The sequence below is a fragment of the Sminthopsis crassicaudata genome, chromosome 3, assembly GCF_048593235.1.
Source record: "Sminthopsis crassicaudata isolate SCR6 chromosome 3, ASM4859323v1, whole genome shotgun sequence".
In the NCBI taxonomy this organism is placed as follows: Eukaryota; Metazoa; Chordata; class Mammalia; order Dasyuromorphia; family Dasyuridae; genus Sminthopsis; species Sminthopsis crassicaudata.
Window position 1 is genome coordinate 74342461 of NC_133619.1, and position 19325 is coordinate 74361785.

A 19325-nucleotide genomic window follows, 5' to 3' on the forward strand; every position below is an offset into this window, starting at 1 on the left:
ATAGCGAAAATAGTCTATTTAGAATGAAGATTTATTTTCATTATCTGCACATTGAGTGGTTTGATTTAAACACTTTTTACTGTAAGCTCATTGAGGACAAGGACTGTTTTTATTTATTGTATCCTCAGCACTTAGCACAGTGTCTGGCATGTCATAGGCAATTAATTAATGTTTATTGGATTAGATTAGATTGATCTGCACAAAGCCTAAAGGCCCTTCCCTCTGTTATTCAGCAACATTATAAATTGCATAAATTATGAGGAGTAATCATCTAGAACATTTGCTTTATGAACAATGATTCATACATTCATCTTCAATTTTCTCTCATATAACTTCAGATTCATTTTAATCTTCTTTCATGTCCTCCATTTAGGTATTATTCTTTCTGTCAAGCAGAAAGTTCATATCTCAACTTTTTAGAGTTGATTTACACGTGGAGAAAAGAATCAAGTTAAGTTTGAGTCATGATATTATGTCTTTGACTTGCTGAAAGTACAAGTGTGCTGACCATTCTTCCTACAATTTGTTCTGTCTGTAAAGTTAACAGCTATACCATTTCAAATTTTAGATGACAGCTAATAAAACAAACTGTCATATAAATAACTATGCATTAAAGACAGCGCCATAATTGCAAATGCTTGCTTTAAGAATTATTAGAGGAAAGAAATAACTACTGAGTAGGACTAGATATGTAAAATCTATGGCTATGAAGTACTGTTGAGGAGTATCCTCATGAACATGCAAAAATAAAACAACACCTACATGTTTCTATGCTTCAGAAAACATGAAATGAGAATGGCAAAAATGGTAGTTTTAATGACAATGGTATTTGCCTCCACCTCTTTGCTGCCATAGAAACACAGCCTTTTCTGGTTTGCCCATGAATTCCTTTAGTAATCTGCCTGTAAAACAAGTTTTTTTGCATGTTACTGACATAGAAAGATGACTCTTCGTACACATGAGTCATTGTGTTAATTTGACATTCATTTCAGGAATTGTGTCATATTTTGAATCAGCGTTTTTAATGAACTGAAGTATTAAGAATAAATGTTAATTAACCATTTCTTGACTTATGACTGTAAAAATCTGTTATACTTGTTGGATCTAATTGATATCAATATTAACATTATTAAATATTAATAATATTAACACTACTAACTACAGCATCATTGTCATTATTAATTATAATTGTTATATTAATTATAGTTATAATAATTAATTACAATATTAATATTACATACTCATATTAATAAGTATATTTTTCATTTAAAAATGATTTAAGTTTTGACTTTAAGAACTTTTTTCTGTTGTGTGATAACTGGTTTACATTTTTAAAGCTTTTTTATTTCCAAAACATATACACTAGTGTTTTTAACATTCACCCTTGGAAAACTTTTTGTTTCAATGTTTTTCTTCTTCCCTTCTCCTCACCTCTCTCTTAGATGGCAAGCAATCCAATATATGTTAAACATATGCAATTTTTCTATACATATTTCTTCAATTATCATGCTACACAAGAAAAATCAGATCAAAAATAAAAGGAAATGAGAAAGAAAACAAAATGCAAGCAAAAAAAAAAAAAAAACAAAAAAAGTGAAAATACTATATTGTGTTCCACACTCAATCCCAACAGTCCTCTTTTTGAATACAGATGGTTCTCTCCATTGGAACTGGAAAAGAGTCTTGAAAAGACTTGAAAAGAGTCACTTCTATCAGAATTGGTCATTATATAATCTTATTGTTGTGTATAATGTTCTCTTGGTTCTACTCACTTCACTTAGCATCAGTAATCTCAGGACTTTCTGAAATTATTCTACTGATTGTTTCTTATATAATGATAATATTTCATAACTTCTTCAGCCATTCTCCAATTTATGGGCATCCACTCAGTTTCCAGTTCCTTTATTAAAAGGGATGCTACAAACATTTTTACACATATGAGTCCTTTTGGGTGACATTTTTGAACTAACATTTGTTTTCTTTTTTTGTACAAATATAGATAATTATGGGAGAAAACATAAATATAAAATTTCTTTTCCCTTTCTTAAAGTAGCTTTACATGTTTGTTATTTCAGTAATCAGCAGTGTACAAAAATGATATTTCTTTAATATTTTTTCAGGCCATTTTTCTACCTACCTTAGACTCTGTAGAAATCCAAATTAGAGAATATTATGAGTCATACTTCACCTTTAAAAATGGTACTTTTATGCTGCCTGTCTTTCAGTATATCTAGAGAATTCTAAAAGCATTGTTTTATGAGATCTTATAAACTATCTCCCTATTTTCCCCTCCATATAGCCTATTCATATTCACCCCAACCTTATTCTGTGGAGTAAGAATTAGCTTCCTACTTCTGTACTGACCTGGTATAGTACCTTAATTTCTTCATGAACCCTAGACAAGGAACCAAATGGATGGTACTTTTATCTCTACATTATTGATAATGGAGGTTCCTGAGGACTTGGAACAAGGTAGTCCATTTCTCTGAGTCTGATTCTTCATTGGAAAATTCCAGCAGTTCAGTGGAACACCTCCAAAGGTTAGCTACATGTCATGCTAACTGACTCACATGTTCTCACCACCACCACCATAAAAAAGGCCAAAAAGTCTAGCTAAATTCACTGGGGGAATGGTATGTCCTTTGATGAGATGCTGCAATACTATTTTAAAATATCAAATGTCATAAGCAAAGTATCTTTTCATTCTGAAAATAAGAATCTTTTCCTAGGATCCCTTGAAATATCTGGAAGGATCACAAGTATTCTCCTTATTCTCCTTATGTTACATAATGGGAATTACTAAACCAGATCATTAATTAAAATTTATAACCTTTATATTCTTAGCTTTAAAAAGCACAAGCTGTACTATGAAGAATAAATAAATGTTCAGTAGAAATCAATCCCCCCCAAAAAAACCATCAATGTAAAAAAGTTACAAGGTTAAAGGGTTAGGTAGTTAGCTGAATAGTCCTAGATGTGTGACATAGCCTCTTTTCATTTCCAAATGATGTTGCTACAGTGTGAATGATCAAAATTGTTATGGGTATGCTCTGTCCAATTATCTTGCACATGCTGTTTCTACAGTAGGAGCTGTACACATTGCTTTATTCTGAACACTTTTCTAATAATTATGGCTTGATAATTATAGCTCAGTAGTAGTTTAATAAAATGTTCTAAAATGAACATTTTTTTCTCATTTCCCTTTAGTCATGGCCCTCATTTTCTAAATAAATGCTTCCAGAGCAGAGAAGCATTATTTTACTATCCTGTTATTTGGCACATTTTGAAATGCACTCAAATTTTTGGTTCCTGAATTCCAATGTGAATTCCCTCAAATTTCCACTTTTTAAAATGTATATATCACTGTAAGATTTAGGCATTTGAAACTGGTAAAACTCCAAAATTTGGTAAAGAGAGAGGGGAGAGGAAGAGAGAGAGAGGGAGAGGGGCAGAAGGAGAGGAGGGAAAGAAGGAGAAAGAGAAGGAGAGAGAGAGATGGAGGAAAAGGAGAAAGAGAGGGAGAGAGAGAGGGGGAGAGGGAGAGAATAGAGGTATTAGGTATTAGGTATTAGGATCATCAAAAATGGCTTCATTTTCTTCTTTATATAACAGCAGTCACAATTCTAGGCAACATCAAGAAGGAATTTGATCAATTTAATTTAATTTGTTCCAAATATTATTCACATGAAATGAATTTTATTTCTAGGCAATTTATTAATCAGAAAAAAAGAGGGAACCCCCTCAGTGTTTGCTCTAATACTATAGTAATTATATCTATATAATTATATTTGTATAAAAATATATATTTATATATAATATATATGACATATACATGTTATGTATATACATCTGTTATATATGCACACACACATGTGCACGCACACACACACGTGTGTGTGTGTGTGTATGTGCGCGTATGTGTGTGTGAGATAGAAAAGTAGATAAAAAGGGGAAAAAACTTAAAATGCATGAAGCAAACTCACTGTGGTAATGACCGAAGTCTAATATCATGTAATTTTCCTCATTTAACAAAAGAGATTAATTGCATTAAGGTGGCTAAACTGAATAAAATACATATTTAGGGAAAGTTGCCTGCCATTCTACCAAAGTATTATGCTAAACTATAAACCTTTTCCTAAAAGATTCTAGCTGGAACTAACTTTTGTAAGTAATGTATAGTACTTATGCATTTCCAAGTTTTCTCTTATATGATTTTACTAGTAAGTAATGTAGTATAATTTTCAACATATATAACAGATACAACATCATACTATGAAATTTTAATATTATATCTGCTATTTCTCTCCACCATAGCCATAGGAAAATCAACTCCTCTTTAATTTTTTCATTTTTTAAAATATTCAAAATGAGAAATTTGAACCTGATGAACTCTTGAGTTGTTTAATAGTTTTCATCTCTTCCACTTATTTGATTAAGAAGTTGTGCTTTTGTAAATATCCATGGAGATTTTCTCCATTTTATTTTAAAGGGAATTGGGTATTTATTAAGTTGTCACTTTTTCTTGAAGTAAAACTATGTTGTGTGTCAAGAGACAGGTTCAGGATTCACCTTCTCATTAAATATAACAAATTACTTTCTCCTCTTCTCCTTACTCTATATCATTTTAGTAAAGATATTATGAAGATTAATGTACTAATATATTATAAGTGAAGTCAATACTCTGAAAAAATAAAGTTATTATATAAAGGCTGATACCTCTATATAATCTTTTTTTTAGAATTAACTTTTCAAAAGTGTTGAATCATTATATCTAAAAACAACCTATAATATGTACTTTCTCACTTACATTCAATAGTGTTACTATATACTTCTATCTTTGTCCACCTACACCCCCCCAAGCTCCTATTCAGAAACTAAGAATGTTACATCTTGCAAGTAGATTTTGAGAAAAAGACTCAATGAATCTAATAGAATATTATTATTTTATAAGAAATGATGAGCAGGCTGCTTCTAGAAAAGCCTGGAAAGAACTGCATGAAGTGGTGCTGAATGAAGTAAGGAAAGAACATTATACATGGTAACTAGACTCTGGTCAACTGTAATAGTCTTAGCTCTTCTCAACAAGGCAATTTCAGTAAACTTGAATTGGAAAATGTCAATCACAACCAAACAGAGAACTATGGAGACTGGAGCATAGCATTTTCATCTTTTTGTTTCTTTTTTTTTTCTTCCTTTCTTGTGGTTTTTCTCTCTTTAGGTAGGATTTTTCTTGAACAATATGACAAATATGAAAATATGTTTAAAAGGATTGCACATATTTAGCCTATGATTACTTGCTGCCTTGGTTGGTAGAGATATAAAGGGAGTGGGAAAGAAAAATTTAGAATGCAAATTTTTACAAAAATAAATGTTGAAAACTATCTTTGCATGTATTTGGAAAAATAAAATATTATTAAAAATAAAATAAAAAGAAGGAAAACTCCCTCCTCTCCCCAAAAATAAGTGGCTTACCATGAAGCCAATTATTTTTAGCCATTATTTACCCTATGTTTATATGGATGTGTATATATTAGACTCTCCTTGATTTCCCTTAAATATAGTATTATGTTTACGTTGCTAGGAGATCAATGTTTTTTAAAATATATATTTACAGCATTACCATTCCCTTAAAAACCATTTGTTTGCCTATAAGCAAAACATTGAAAATAAAATCAGGAGATATTCTCATAAAAATATACCATCATATTTATAAAATGGCAAAATACCATAGTTAGTGAGTTCTTGCACTTTCGATGCCATCACAATGAGCAATACAAAATTTTTGTTGGTTTCCTTAAGAAAATCCTTAAGAAAAGTGTATGCTTTTAATAGTCTTTAACAAACACCAATTCCTAACCATGCTAATATTAAAAATCATCTCTTTTCCTCTACTGCCCATTGTTCTTTGAAGGAAATTTTCAACAGTTTCCAAAGAGAGTAAGCAGCTAAATTAATATATTTCTATTCATTGCAGAGATGTCCCTTCTTTTAAAAGCTCAAAAAATTTCTTATGTGTGTAGTTTTTAAAAGTGTTCTTATTTGGCAGAATTTTCAATAGGGTTTCTATACTTCAACATTTCAAACATCTGTAAATTTTGTGAAGTGAAGCCTCCAAACAGCAAATGCTAATTATCACTTCTAATTTAGCAGATTGTCTTTTAAGTTTTGTCCTGTGGCCAACCTGATTATGAGCACCTCCAAAACAGAAGTGGAATTTGGACAAAAGAGGTTTTTGGACTGTTGCTGAATATTGGTGGATACGCTCAAAATGTTTCCAGGGCTTGTGTTATATTGGAAAAGCGTCTGAGAATGGGAGTAAGGATAGGGAAGCCCCACCACACTATTGAGTAAAAATGAATATGAAGGCTACTTTACATAAGACCAACATTTTAATGCAATCCCTTGTGTTTTAATTTTCTTTTTTAATTTAAAATTTTCTAAACTAATCTGAGTTCACTTATTCAAAATCATTAAGATAATTTTGATGTTTCTGTATTTTATTTAGAGTAAACAAACAAAACCTGTTTGGGCTCATTGCACTTAATGCAAATTTTAACTAACATTTTTTGCCATGTTAAGTAAATATAAGCAATTTGGTTCTTTTTGAACTTAAACTCTGGGGAATAAGACAAAGAGATTTTCAAATGACTCAAATAGTCAATTTCTAAACTCCTGGATGGAGTCATGATTCAGAAAGATTTAGTGAGAGACTAAAATAGTCTCAAATCATATCTACTTCCATTGGTTATGGAATCTGGTATCCAAATGATATGTGTCATAAATCTGATTATCAAGTGAAGCATAAATATGGACACCTATAATTCACCAAAGCTATTTGCTTGTCATGATGGCTATCTCAATGGAACAGGAATTCTATAGATCAAGTGGGATAATAGTTATCCCTAAGCAAAGTACCTGAATGCCACTTAATAAACATTTGTTCTTCCCATAGAGTGAACTCTATTTGCAGATGAATGACATATCCATGGTTACTATATAATTAAGAGATAGACCAATAAATGAAATAATAAGTTAACCTTATAAATCTGTGTACTCCAAATATAGTGTTAATGAAATGTAAGAAATATCCACATGAAGAATGAGATGTTTTTGGTAGTAATGAATCATACTTTCATAAGGTTCTACAAACAAAGGACAAATTGGCAATCTCCTAGTTGGGTATGTTATGGAAGTGATCTTTGTGCAGGTATGAGTTCAAATGCTAGCCTATAGTTCATTAAAATGTGTCTTCTTTTTTTTTAAAGCAGGAATTGTCTTTTGTCTTTCTTTGTGTCCCAAGTGCTTACCCCAGTTCCTGGTATGCCATTGACATTTAATAAATGTTGATTAATTGTAGGTTTTTATCCAAAAGAGATTTATTTTAAAAGGACCTCCTCGTACAAAAATATTTTAGCAGGTTTCTTTGTGGTAGCTAAGAATGAGAAGTCGAGCAAAAGCCCATCAATTGGGGAATGGCTGAACAAGTTATGGTATGTGATTGTAATGAAATATTATTGGATTATAAGAAATGACAAGCAGGATGATTTCAGATAAACCTGGAAATACTTACATGACTTGATGCTAAGTGAAGTGAGCAAAACCAGGAGAACACTGAATACAGTAATAGCAATAGTGTACAATAAGAACTTTGAATGTCTTAAGTCTTCTCAGCAATGCAGTGATCCCAAACAATCCCAAAGGACTAATGATCAAACATTCGAACAGTCTCCAGAGAAAGAACTAATATTGTCTGACTACAAGTTGAAGTATACTTTTTTCACTTTCTCTCTTCTCCTTATCTCTCTCTTTCTTCACACTTTCCTTCTTTCCTTTCATATATTCCTATACAAAATGATTAATTTGGAAATATTTTACATGATTGCACATATATAATCTGTACCAGATTGCTTAATATTTTAGAGATGGGGAAGAGGAAGAAGGTATAAAATTTGGAATTCAAAACTTTTAAAAATATGTTAAAATTGCTTTGATATATAATTGAAGAAAAATAATATTTAAAAATAAATGCTGTTCTATTGATTGACTTGAAATAGGGGGGCATGTTCACACAGTAGATAGAGGATTGGCCTTAGTCTTGCTTCTGATATTACCTATGTGACCATGAGTAAGTCACTTACTCTATCTGGTCCTTATCTTCCTCACATGAAAAATGGAGATTAAAATAACTGCTTCACTGCTTCACATGTTTGTTGCAAATATCAAATGAAGGGGCAGAAAATAAGCATTTATATAGTACTTACTTTGTTTCTGGCACTGTTCTGAGCACATTACAAATGTCATCTTATTTGATCCTCACAACAATCCTGCAAGATCAATCCTGACATTATCCCCATTTTTCAGTTGATGAAACTGAAGCAAAAAAGGTTGTTACTTGCACAGATTTATAAGTAATTAAGGTCAAATTTGAACTCAGATTTTTCTGGCCCCAGGCTCAGTGCTCTAACACTGTGCTACCAGCTGCCTGAGACATTAAACATGATGTTCTTTTCAAACTTTAAAACACTATAAAAATATCATGCTTATTGTTATTGCTTATTCATTCCTATTTCTTTCTATAAAGTATAGTGATAAATGATTCTTGGATCAATTCTCACATTACTACTACAACTACTACACACACACACACACACACACATATATTTAACATTCTTGGAATATTGAACAGGAAAATAAAATGATTGGGTTTTGCAGTTCAAAAGTGCATTAGGACAAACTCATTAGCTAAGTAAACCTCTTCAGTAACAAAAATGACAAAACAAAGACACACACCTTCCTTCTCTTCATAATTATACATAATCTGCTAGATTTCATTATTTTGAAAACTTTTCATTCTACAAAGTTGTATATTATGAATATTTGATAAGGTGACCAATTCATTAAAATGTTTTTATAAGCTTTGATGAATGTGTTGTGTCCAATTGGATAAGATCAATATTTTGATACATGATGAAGGTCTGATTCTAATAAAGAACACAAGTTAGATATGCTAAGATATTTTGAGGTTGATATTTGTGGTAGTTTTATTGTATGTTAATACCTGAAAGATAGTGAGTTTTTCATGTACAAATCATGTCTTGGATATTTAGTAGATACTAAATTTTTATGGTGTGCAGATGTGTTATACATTTTGCTGTTTCTTGGAATAACCTGCTTCGATCATAAAATCTAGATAGCTTATGGATAATTTCTATAATTTTGGTGGCAATGTCCTAGTACTAATGCAACATCCAAAATCCTTTTATTTCCCCAAGCAAAACTGCATGAAAGACATTAGTTTCATTTTTTAAATAATTTATTATGAAAACCAGAAATTTTGATCAAATCAAAGAAAAAAAACTAATCCATTACTTACAGGCAAAGGATGGGGAATGAGGTAGATTAAACATTGGTAACATATTGATTCAGTTCATGCTAACTATAGAGAAGGCTCTTTTGACTGCCTTCCTTGGATCATAATTCTCTTATCAACTCTATGCAGTAGTCAGCTATTTTCAATCATATTTGATGAAGCCAGTGGCATGTGTCCCTTATCAACATTGGCTGGGCAATAGCTCAAGAAAGTGATGTCAGATTTTTTTTCCAAAAATATTTATATAAGGTAATTTCCCCCCAATTTCTCATTTGTTCTAAGAATGTCCATCAATCTTCCTGTTTTTAAGTGAAGGGATGATATTCTTTCAATAGCTATCTTACTATGATGGATACTGAGATAGGTGAATATTGTACAAGTGTTTACTAGAAGAGTTTCTAATGCTGTTAAAGTCTAATTTACAGTACCAAAGTTTATATTAAATTCCGGTAATACATAGCTTTTAATTGCTTTAAATGTGTTCTTATTCAGTTTTGACTTTAGGATGCCAGTAATTCTCTACCTGTATTCAACCATAGCCTTCTTTTTAATACCTTTATGCTTTTGGTGTCTTTCCTGGATTAGAATAGGATATTTATAGATATTACTTTTACCTATCTGCTCAGTATAGCCTCAAGATTCACACATGGTACCTACAATCTTTAGTATTCCTTGTCCATTAAAGATTCTGCATTTATTAAGCAGAAATTCTATTTTTATTTCATTGGAGGATTCCATGTTTTTAAAAAGCTATTAACATATTTTTTTTCTGTAGACACATATAACTTGATATAATCATATAATCAATTAAATGATTCCTATGATATTTTGATTCTCTCTTTAATTTGGAAGCCATATTCAATTCTTTTTTAGGAAAAGCAATCATGAATTTAAAGGCTAAGCACACTTAAATCATGTTATATTCTTAAAATTATTGTATTGGTAGCATATTCTAAATAAAGAACAGTTTTCTATGTACTTACCAAAACTCTAACAATCAGTATGGCTGTGTTTATTTTATATATTTGTAGCATACAAATAAGTCATGGGCATGGAACTTTATATAAGTAACACCAACCTGTGGGATATTTTGCTCAGTATTTACGGAATCACTAAATTACTCTTCCCTTTCCTACTCAAGAACTCATTTTTCTTTTTATCATGCCTTTTTTTTTTTTACTCCTTAGGCAATGTATTATTTTAAGTGTTCCTAGAAATTTTAGTGATACAGACTATTAATTCTGTTTATGAGCTACACAAACACGTAAATTTTGGTAAAATGTCTTGCTGAGAATTCATTATCCTTATTGCTATTATGATAAAATATAACATTTTATTATGTAGTCTTTAATTATTCGTGAGTTTCAATACACTCAAAGGTAACCCAGTATTTTCCAAAATGTTTTCAGTAAAAAGGAGTCATTGTTTATTAAAGTAGATAGGTTTTTTTTTTAAGTAGGCTTTTGGGAACTTAGTTCTGGAAAATGCAAAGGAAAAACAATTTCCTTGCCATAATCTCTTGAAATATTGTCAATAATGTCTCATTTTCTTCTTTCCACTTGACATGTGGAATTTGGGGCATTCTTTAACATGATTAGACTGACACTTCTCCATCTCTATATAACAGTGTGGGTTGGTGTCTTTATTTGAAAGCTAAACATGTTAGGTATTTAAACATACTTAAAATCCATAATTGAGTTCACTTTTTGGACTTTTTTAATCAAACATTTTTATGAAATGTTAAAAGTAGAGTCTGGTTCAGAACTACCATTAGAATTTATAAAATCTATTAAATAAGTAGGTGTTTGTCTGTTCACTGAGTCAATTAGTCTCACACAAATTCTGAAAAGAATTTTTATTATAATAAAGTTGTTTTATCAACTATAAAATGAGGAGGTTGGAATTAGCTGAACTTCTAAGTTCTTCCAGATTTAAAATTATATGAATTTAATATTCATCAAGGCACAAAGTTTTCTTTTTCCAAAACTGAATTTTGTAATTTCTTCTTTCTCTACTCATATTTCCAATTTCAGATATATTCACTATATTTTATCCTTTAAGTATAACTTTAATATATAAGAAAACTAATTAACTTTGCTTTATTATTATACAACATACACCACAACTACTTCCTCAAAATCTCTCTCTGCATATATACACATGTGTGCTTATATATATATATATATGTATATGTATATACATATATATATATATATATACACACACACTATTACCATCCTTCTTAACAATGTGAAAACCATGACTGACAAAACATGTAACATTTCATTTGCATAACTTCTTACTTCTCTAATCAAAGGAGGGATGTTTATTCTAGTATCTGCAATTTGGAACTGATATCAATCACTGGATCAATATTAAATTCTGGGATTTTTTGGTGTTATCTTCTTATATCTTATAGCAATTGTGCATATAACTCTTCTGTTTTCTTCACTCTGCCTCACTCTATAGAAATCTAACTTTTAAAACTAGATCACAAGTTACTTTTCCAATGTTTTTTTTTTTTTTTTTTTTTCCCCTTTATTCTCTTAACCATAATTTATGGCTAGGCCAAGTTGGCCTTTGTATACTGCCTCATTTAGCACATGCTGCACTTGTGTTTTTGCATGGGCTGTCTCTTTTGCCTAGAATGTAGTCCATTTAATTTCCTCCTATTTCCTTCAAAACTATTGAAACAACACTTTCTACATGAAGCTTTTCCTGATTTTTTCAGTTTTCTTTCCTCCAAAATTTTCTTTAGATTTATTTCACATATACCATGTTGCTTCTGTCATATAATTTAAGTTTCTTGAAGAAAGCGACTACTTCATTTTTGTTTTTATATTCTTAGGAATTACAACAGTTTGGGTACATAATACTTAATAACAATTTGATTTCTATATTTATCTGAATTCCCCATATCTGTCATTTTTCACAGCATTATAATAATCTACTACCTTCATAGTCTACTATGAATTTATTGTGCTAGGTTATTTCAGGCATATTCTTCTCTTTGTGACTTTATTTTGAAGTTTTCTTGGCAAAGATACTAGTTGTTTTCTATTTCCTTCTCTGGCTGATTTTATAGATAAGGAAACAAAGGCAATCAGGGACAAATGATTTGTTCAAGATCACATAACAAGTAAGTGTCTGAGACTTAATTTGAACTCTTGAAGAGGAGTGTTACTGATTTCAAGTCCAGTACTCTATTCACAGTGCTACCTAACTGCCCTACAATGTATTTTGTCATTTCCTAATTGATGGTCATCTACTTTGCAAAAGAGTTTGGTTTTCCTGCTACAAAAAATGCTGCTAGGAATATTTTTATATGGTTGTGTATTTTCTTTCAATATTGATCTTTGGAGAACATATGTCTAGTGCTGGTTTAGATGGATCAAAGAATATTAATTTAGTAACATTTCTCACTTAATATCAAACTGATTTCAAGAGTGGTTGGATAAAAACACATAGTCAGATCAAATGAACAAGTATTTAAGTGCCCACTATGTGTCAGGCACTGGCCTAAGCATGCATTAGTATGCCTGTATTCTAACAGCAATTTCAACATTGACAGTTTTTTTGCTTCTGGAATGGAAGTCTTGATTTTGGATCTGTTGAGCAATTATTTCCCATGGCTTCCTTTTCCTTTATGCAGACAATCTCAAAAGAGTGGCCAATGTAGCCTGCCTGAGATAGAGGACATATTATAAGTTTAGGGTTTTGTAGTTTGATATTACATTAAATAATTATCTTGTTTCTTTGAATTATACATAATACCTAGGATAATGCCTCTACATTGGATAAGCTGAATAAATATTTACTTGGCTGATAAATGGATGAAATCAAGGGAAATCACTCCCTCACAAACACATCCCTGATCAGGCATTCTGTTCTAATCGACTGATACTAACATAAGTCTGAAAATCATAAATTTCATGTTACTCTTCATAAATAAAAACATTTTTAGTTTTTAATAAAGATTTAAGTGTTATCATCTACATATTGCAGTATGAACTTTTCCCCACTTGAAGCTAAAAATCAAAAAAGCATAAAGTCTTTATTTATTATGGCGTCTTTTGACTTTACATTAGATAATGAATACATTGAGCACCAAACTGAAAAACAATGAATAACTCTCTTCCCCTTTTTGACATTGAGACAAAAACAATGCTATTTCTCTAGGGAAATGTGTCCTTCATTTTTTTTCATTCATTTACTTCTTGCAGATCGATTCTGATGGCATGATTACAATGGAGGAACAAATTGTCCTCCTGCTGAAGGCTAAGGTGCAATGTGAACTGAATATCACTGCTCAGCAACAAGAGGGAGGTAAGGATGTTCAAAATACTTCTGTGTAATCTTAGAATACATACAAGTTGCTGTCTTCCTTTCAGTCTCTTTAAAGTGGGATAAAAATTCTGAAATTAAATTCTCATTCATATATAATATACACAGTTTAGATTTCAATCCACCAAGAATGCACAGAATTATTTGAGAAAATTTTAGATATGATTAAACCAGATATAGGAAGGATTGGGAAAATTTATATTTTTAAATAAGGAACTTAAAATAGCTAAATAACTTCACATGCTTTGGGGGGAGTGTAAGGAAAATATGAAATGATAAGCATCTATATATTATAGACACAGTATAAACTAGAGATCAAGAAATCTAGAATTAAGCCCTAGTTCTGCTTCTTAACTGTTATGTGATTTTGGGTAAATCATTACTTTCTTTAGGATTTTGTTTTTATATCTGTGTGATTATTTTGTCATTTTTCAATCAGAATCACTTATAGATTTTTGGGGAGCAAAGATTCTGAAGTGGTTTACCATTTCCTTCTCTAGCTCATTTTGCTAGTGAGAAAAAAGAGGCAACCAGAACTAACTAATTTGCTCAGGATCTTACAGGTAGTGCCTATGACCTGATCTGAATTTGGATCTTGCTGATTCCAGGCTGAGTACTTTATCCACCGTGCCACTTAGTGCCCCTTTTACATCTGCAAAATTGAGGCAATGAAATGAAACTATCTCAAAGAACTGTGAAGAACAAATGAAACTGACATTGTATATGAAAACACTTTTTACATTATTCAGTGCTTTATGAGAGAAAATTATTAATGGTGAAATATAAATTTCTGGAAAAGATACTTTAAAAAAAAGAAATCTTCCAATAAATTAAAAAACTGAAACATAATTGAACATGGGAAATTTTTACACTGATTTTAAACAGATATTTTTGTTGTTATTAGCTGGGATAAATTATTTAATCTCCCCTATTCCTTCCTCAGTTTAGTCCTTTGTAAAATGAGAGGATGAATAGAGCCTTCAAGATAGGACCAAATCAGTATGCAGACAATCCATTTTCCCATCTTTTTCCTTTTAAATAATGGGATAGAAAACCAAAAGAGGGACAACTATAGGAGGGAAGATTGAAGGCAAATACACAATTTAACATTTAAAACCATGACTATGAATGAGATGAATTCACTCACTGAATATAAAGAAATAACACAGTTGAATATAAAGCAAAATCCATTAATGTGAGAACAAAAATATGCATATGACATTAAAATGAGAAGCTAGGAGAAAGTATTTTACTTCAGAAGAAATAAAAAAAATTATAGCTTTGAAAGTTTTTGATGAGGGAGTAATAAAAATAAACCTGATTAAAAACAATAAACAGTGAAACTGGTAAAACACTATCAATAATTTATGTGCACTAAAATAACATCTAAATATATAAGTAAAAGTTAATCAAAATATAGAAAGATACCTGCGGTAATATAATAATAGTGGAGGACCTCATTGTGTGCCTTGTTCAGAAAAATCTAAAAGACAGATGGGAAAGAAGTTAAAGATGCAAATAAATTTTAGAAAAGTTTTATATGATGGACTTCTGATAATTACTGAATGGATTAGAAAGGATAATATAGATTTCTTTTTTGTGTATGAACTTTAAAAAAAACTGGTGATTTATTAGAACCTAAAAACTTTGCAAAGAAATTTTTAAAGTAACTTTATATTTTGCTGATCACAAGTCAATAAAAATTACAAATTAAAGACTACTGAAGAAAGGATTAAAATGTATTGCAAACTAAATAAATCATCTTAAAGAATTGGTGAAGAAAAACCGAGCTATATGATTCTCCTTTTCTATTCTTCTTGGTATATGGAGATATTCTTTATTCTCTGTCCTATTTTGGTAGTGTTAGCTAGGTGAATAGAGTGAATAGAGCACCAGTTTGAAATCAGGAAGACCTGGCTACGTGTGTGAGCCTGGGCAAATTACTTTATATCCATTTGCCTCAGTTTCTTCATCCATAAAATGTATGTATGTAATTGTTGTAGCAAAGAAATAAAACTTAAGGAAATCCATACCAAATGAAGAATGAATAAACCAGTTTTGGTACTTAAATGTAATGTAATTTTATTAGCCTATAAGAAATAATTAAAGGGAATAATTAAGACAAGTCTTACAATACTCAATGAAGTGATACAGTGTGAAGAGGAGAACAATGTATTCCACAACAAACTTGTAAGGAAAATTAACTTTGAAAAAGATTTAAGAACAGGTAAAGAAAAGAGAGGAAAAGAAAGAGAAGGGAAGGGCCAGTGCAGTGGGGGAGAGAACAAAAAGGAACTTTTATCAATGTCTACCATCATGCTAAAAACTTTGCAAATATTTTATTTGATAATCAGATATCTGATAAAGAAGCATTCTTTCTTCTTCCTGACAGAAAAGTGATGGATTTAAGATGCTGAATGTGATATACATTTTATGACAAGACAAAAATGGGAATTTGTTATACCTGACTGGATGTTAGAAAAACAATTTCACTTTTTTTTCAATTTTGGGAGAGAACTGAGAAAAATAGAAGATATGGTGATAGGGTTTCCTTCTTCCTCAAAAAAACAAGAAAAAAAGAGGGTCATTGAGGTTTTGAGAGGATTGGAAGATAGGGATTATTAATGTGTAGAACTAAACAGAAGAAGCATTAATTAAGCAGGATAGCATTAAAAGTTACATGTTGAATTTATTATATATTTAAGAAAAAACAGGCTGTATATACAGTTTCATTTAAGATCTTTTTCCAGTTTAATTTATATACAAAAAGGCTCATTTCATTTGTTATTTACTAAATAATTTTTTACATCTGAAGAGACTATTTTTAAACTTTTTTTTAATAAAGCTTTTTATTTTCCAAACATATGCTTGGATAATTTGACAACATTAAGCCTTGCATAGACTTGTGTTTAAGATTTTTCTCCCTGCCCTAGATGACAAGCAAAACAATATATGTTAAACATGTTAAAAATATATGTTAAATCCAATACATATAAACATATTGATACAATTTTCTTGCTGCACAAGAGAAATCAGATCAAAAAAGAAAATAAATGAATAAGAAAACATAATGCAAATGAACAACAACAAAAAGAGTAAGAATGTTATGTTGTGATCTATATTCGGTTCCTATAATACTCTCTCTAGATGGCTTTCTTCATCACAAGATCATTGTAACTGCCATCAATTACCACATTATTGAAAAAAGTCATGTTCATCAGAATTGATCATCGTATAATATTGATGTTGTCATGTACAATGATCTCCTGGTTCTTCTCATTTCATTTAGCATCAGTTCTCTCCAGGCCTTTCTAAAGTCATCCTCTTGATAATTCCTTATAGAACAATAATATTCTATAACATTCATATACCATAACTTATTCAAACATTCTCCAACTGATGGGTATTCACTCAGTTTCCAATTTCTTCCTACTACAAAAAGGGCTGCCACAAACATTTTTGCACTCTTGGGTCCCTTTTCTTCCTTTAGGATCTCTTTGGGATATAGGCCCAATAGAAACATTGCTAGGTCAAAGGGTATTCACAATTTAATAAGTTTTTTGAACTTAGTTCCAAATTGCTTTCCAGAATGGCTGGATCGCTTCACAACTTCACCAACAATGTATTAGTTTTCCCACATCCCCTGCAACATTTGTCCTTTCCTTTTCCTGTCATCTTAGCCAATCTGAGAGGTGTGTGGTGGTATCGCAGAATTGTCTTAATTTGCATTTCTCTGATCAATAGTAATTTAGAGCATTTTCTCATATGATTAGAAATAGTTTTAATTTATTCATCTGAAAATTGTTCATATCCTTTGATCATTTACAAATTGGAGAATGGCTTAGATGTTTGTAAAATTGAGTCAATTATCTATATATTTTAGAAATGAGGCCTTTATCTGAACTCCTAAATGTAAAAATTATTTCCTAATTTATTGCTTCCAGTCTGATCTTTTCTGCATTAGTTTTGTTTGTACAAAAACTTTTTAACTTAATAAAACCAAAATTATCTATCTGGTATTCAATTATGAGTTCCAGTGCTTCTTTGGATAATAATTCCTTTGTTTCTGAGGTAAACTATCCTATATTCCTCTAATTTGCTTATAATATCACTCTTTATGTCTAAATCATGAACCCATTTCAATTTTATCTTGGTATTTGATGTTAGGTGTAGGTCAAACCCTAATTTATTCCATACTAGTTTCCAATTTTTCCAGCAGTTTTTTGTCAAATAGTGAGTTCTTATTCCAAAAGCTGGGGCCTTTAGGGTTATCAAGCACTAGATTGCTATAGTTATTGCCTATTTTGTCCTGTGATCCTAACATATTCCACTGATATAGCCAGTACCAAATGGTTTTGATGACCACTGCTTTATAATATAGTTTAGATATAGCACAGCTAGGCCACTTTCATTAGCATTTTTTTTCATTAATTCTCTTGAAATTCTTGACCTTTTGTTCTTCCAGATGAACTTTGTTACTATTTTTTCTAGACATGTAAAATAATTTCTTGGGAATTTGATTTGATTCTAAATAAGTATATTAATTTAGGTAGTATTATCATTTTCATTGTATTTGCTTGGCCTATTCATGAGCACTTGATATTTTTCCAACTGATTAAGTAAAGGGCTGAAACTCTGAGCAGATGTACTTGGACAACTTAAGGATAATTACCAATTGGACAATACTCTATTAGCATATGCTTGGAGAATGGCCCTGCCCACTATTCTGTGCTGGCTCAATCTGTTGGTTTATACAGAGAATTGTAAGAGGCATTAGAGGGTAGATTAAGACAAGGGAGAGTTACTTTTTGGTGTTGGAGAGAGAGAAAGAAGGTGTGGAGATTCCTATGTCCATTCCCCTCACTGCTACCCCAAAAGACCAAGAATAAAGATTAAGAACTTTTGCTTATCCTGACTCTGGCTGATTCTAAGGTATCCAAGGTGCTAACACAGTCATCACAGATCTGACTTTATTTGTGTAGAAAGTGTTTTGTAGTTGTGTTTTTACATTTACTGACTTTCCCTTGGCAGAGAGATGCCCAGATATTTTATACTATTGACAGTTATTCTGAATGGAATTTCTTTCTGTATCTCTTGCTGCTGGACTTTGTTAGTAACATATAAAAATGCTGATGGTATATGTGGATTTATTGTGTATCCTGCAACTTTGCTAACATCATGAATTGTTTCTAGTAGTTTTTTAGTTGGTTCTCTAAGGTTCTCTAAGTATATTCATATGATCTACAAAGAGTGATAATTTGGTTTCCTCATGACCTACTCTAATTCCTTTAAACTCTTTTTCTTCTCTTATTGTCAAAGCTGGCATTTCTAATAGTGGGCAACCTTGTTTATCCCCATTAAATATGATGCTTGCTGATGGTTTTAAATAGATGCTACTGATCATTTTAAAGAAAAGTCAATTTATTCCTATACTCTTTAGTGTTTTTAATAGGATGGGTATTGGATATCAAATTTTTTTCTGCATCTATTAAGATAATGACATGACTTTTGTTAGTTTGGTTATTGATATAGTTGATTATACTAATCGTTTTCTAAATATTGAACCAGCCCTGCATTCCTGGTATAAATCCTATTTGGTCATAATATATTA

The 19325-nt window shown here is 30.9% G+C and overlaps 1 protein-coding gene across 1 annotated transcript in view; it reads left to right on the forward strand.

Annotated features, from left to right (window-relative positions):
* PTH2R (parathyroid hormone 2 receptor) overlaps window positions 1–19325 on the forward strand; it is a 108130-nt gene that overhangs the window by 8595 nt on the left and 80210 nt on the right. The window contains exon 2 of the mRNA XM_074307697.1: window positions 13594–13696. Coding sequence (XP_074163798.1) covers window positions 13594–13696 — 103 coding nt within the window. The remainder of the gene's footprint in view (window positions 1–13593; window positions 13697–19325) is intronic.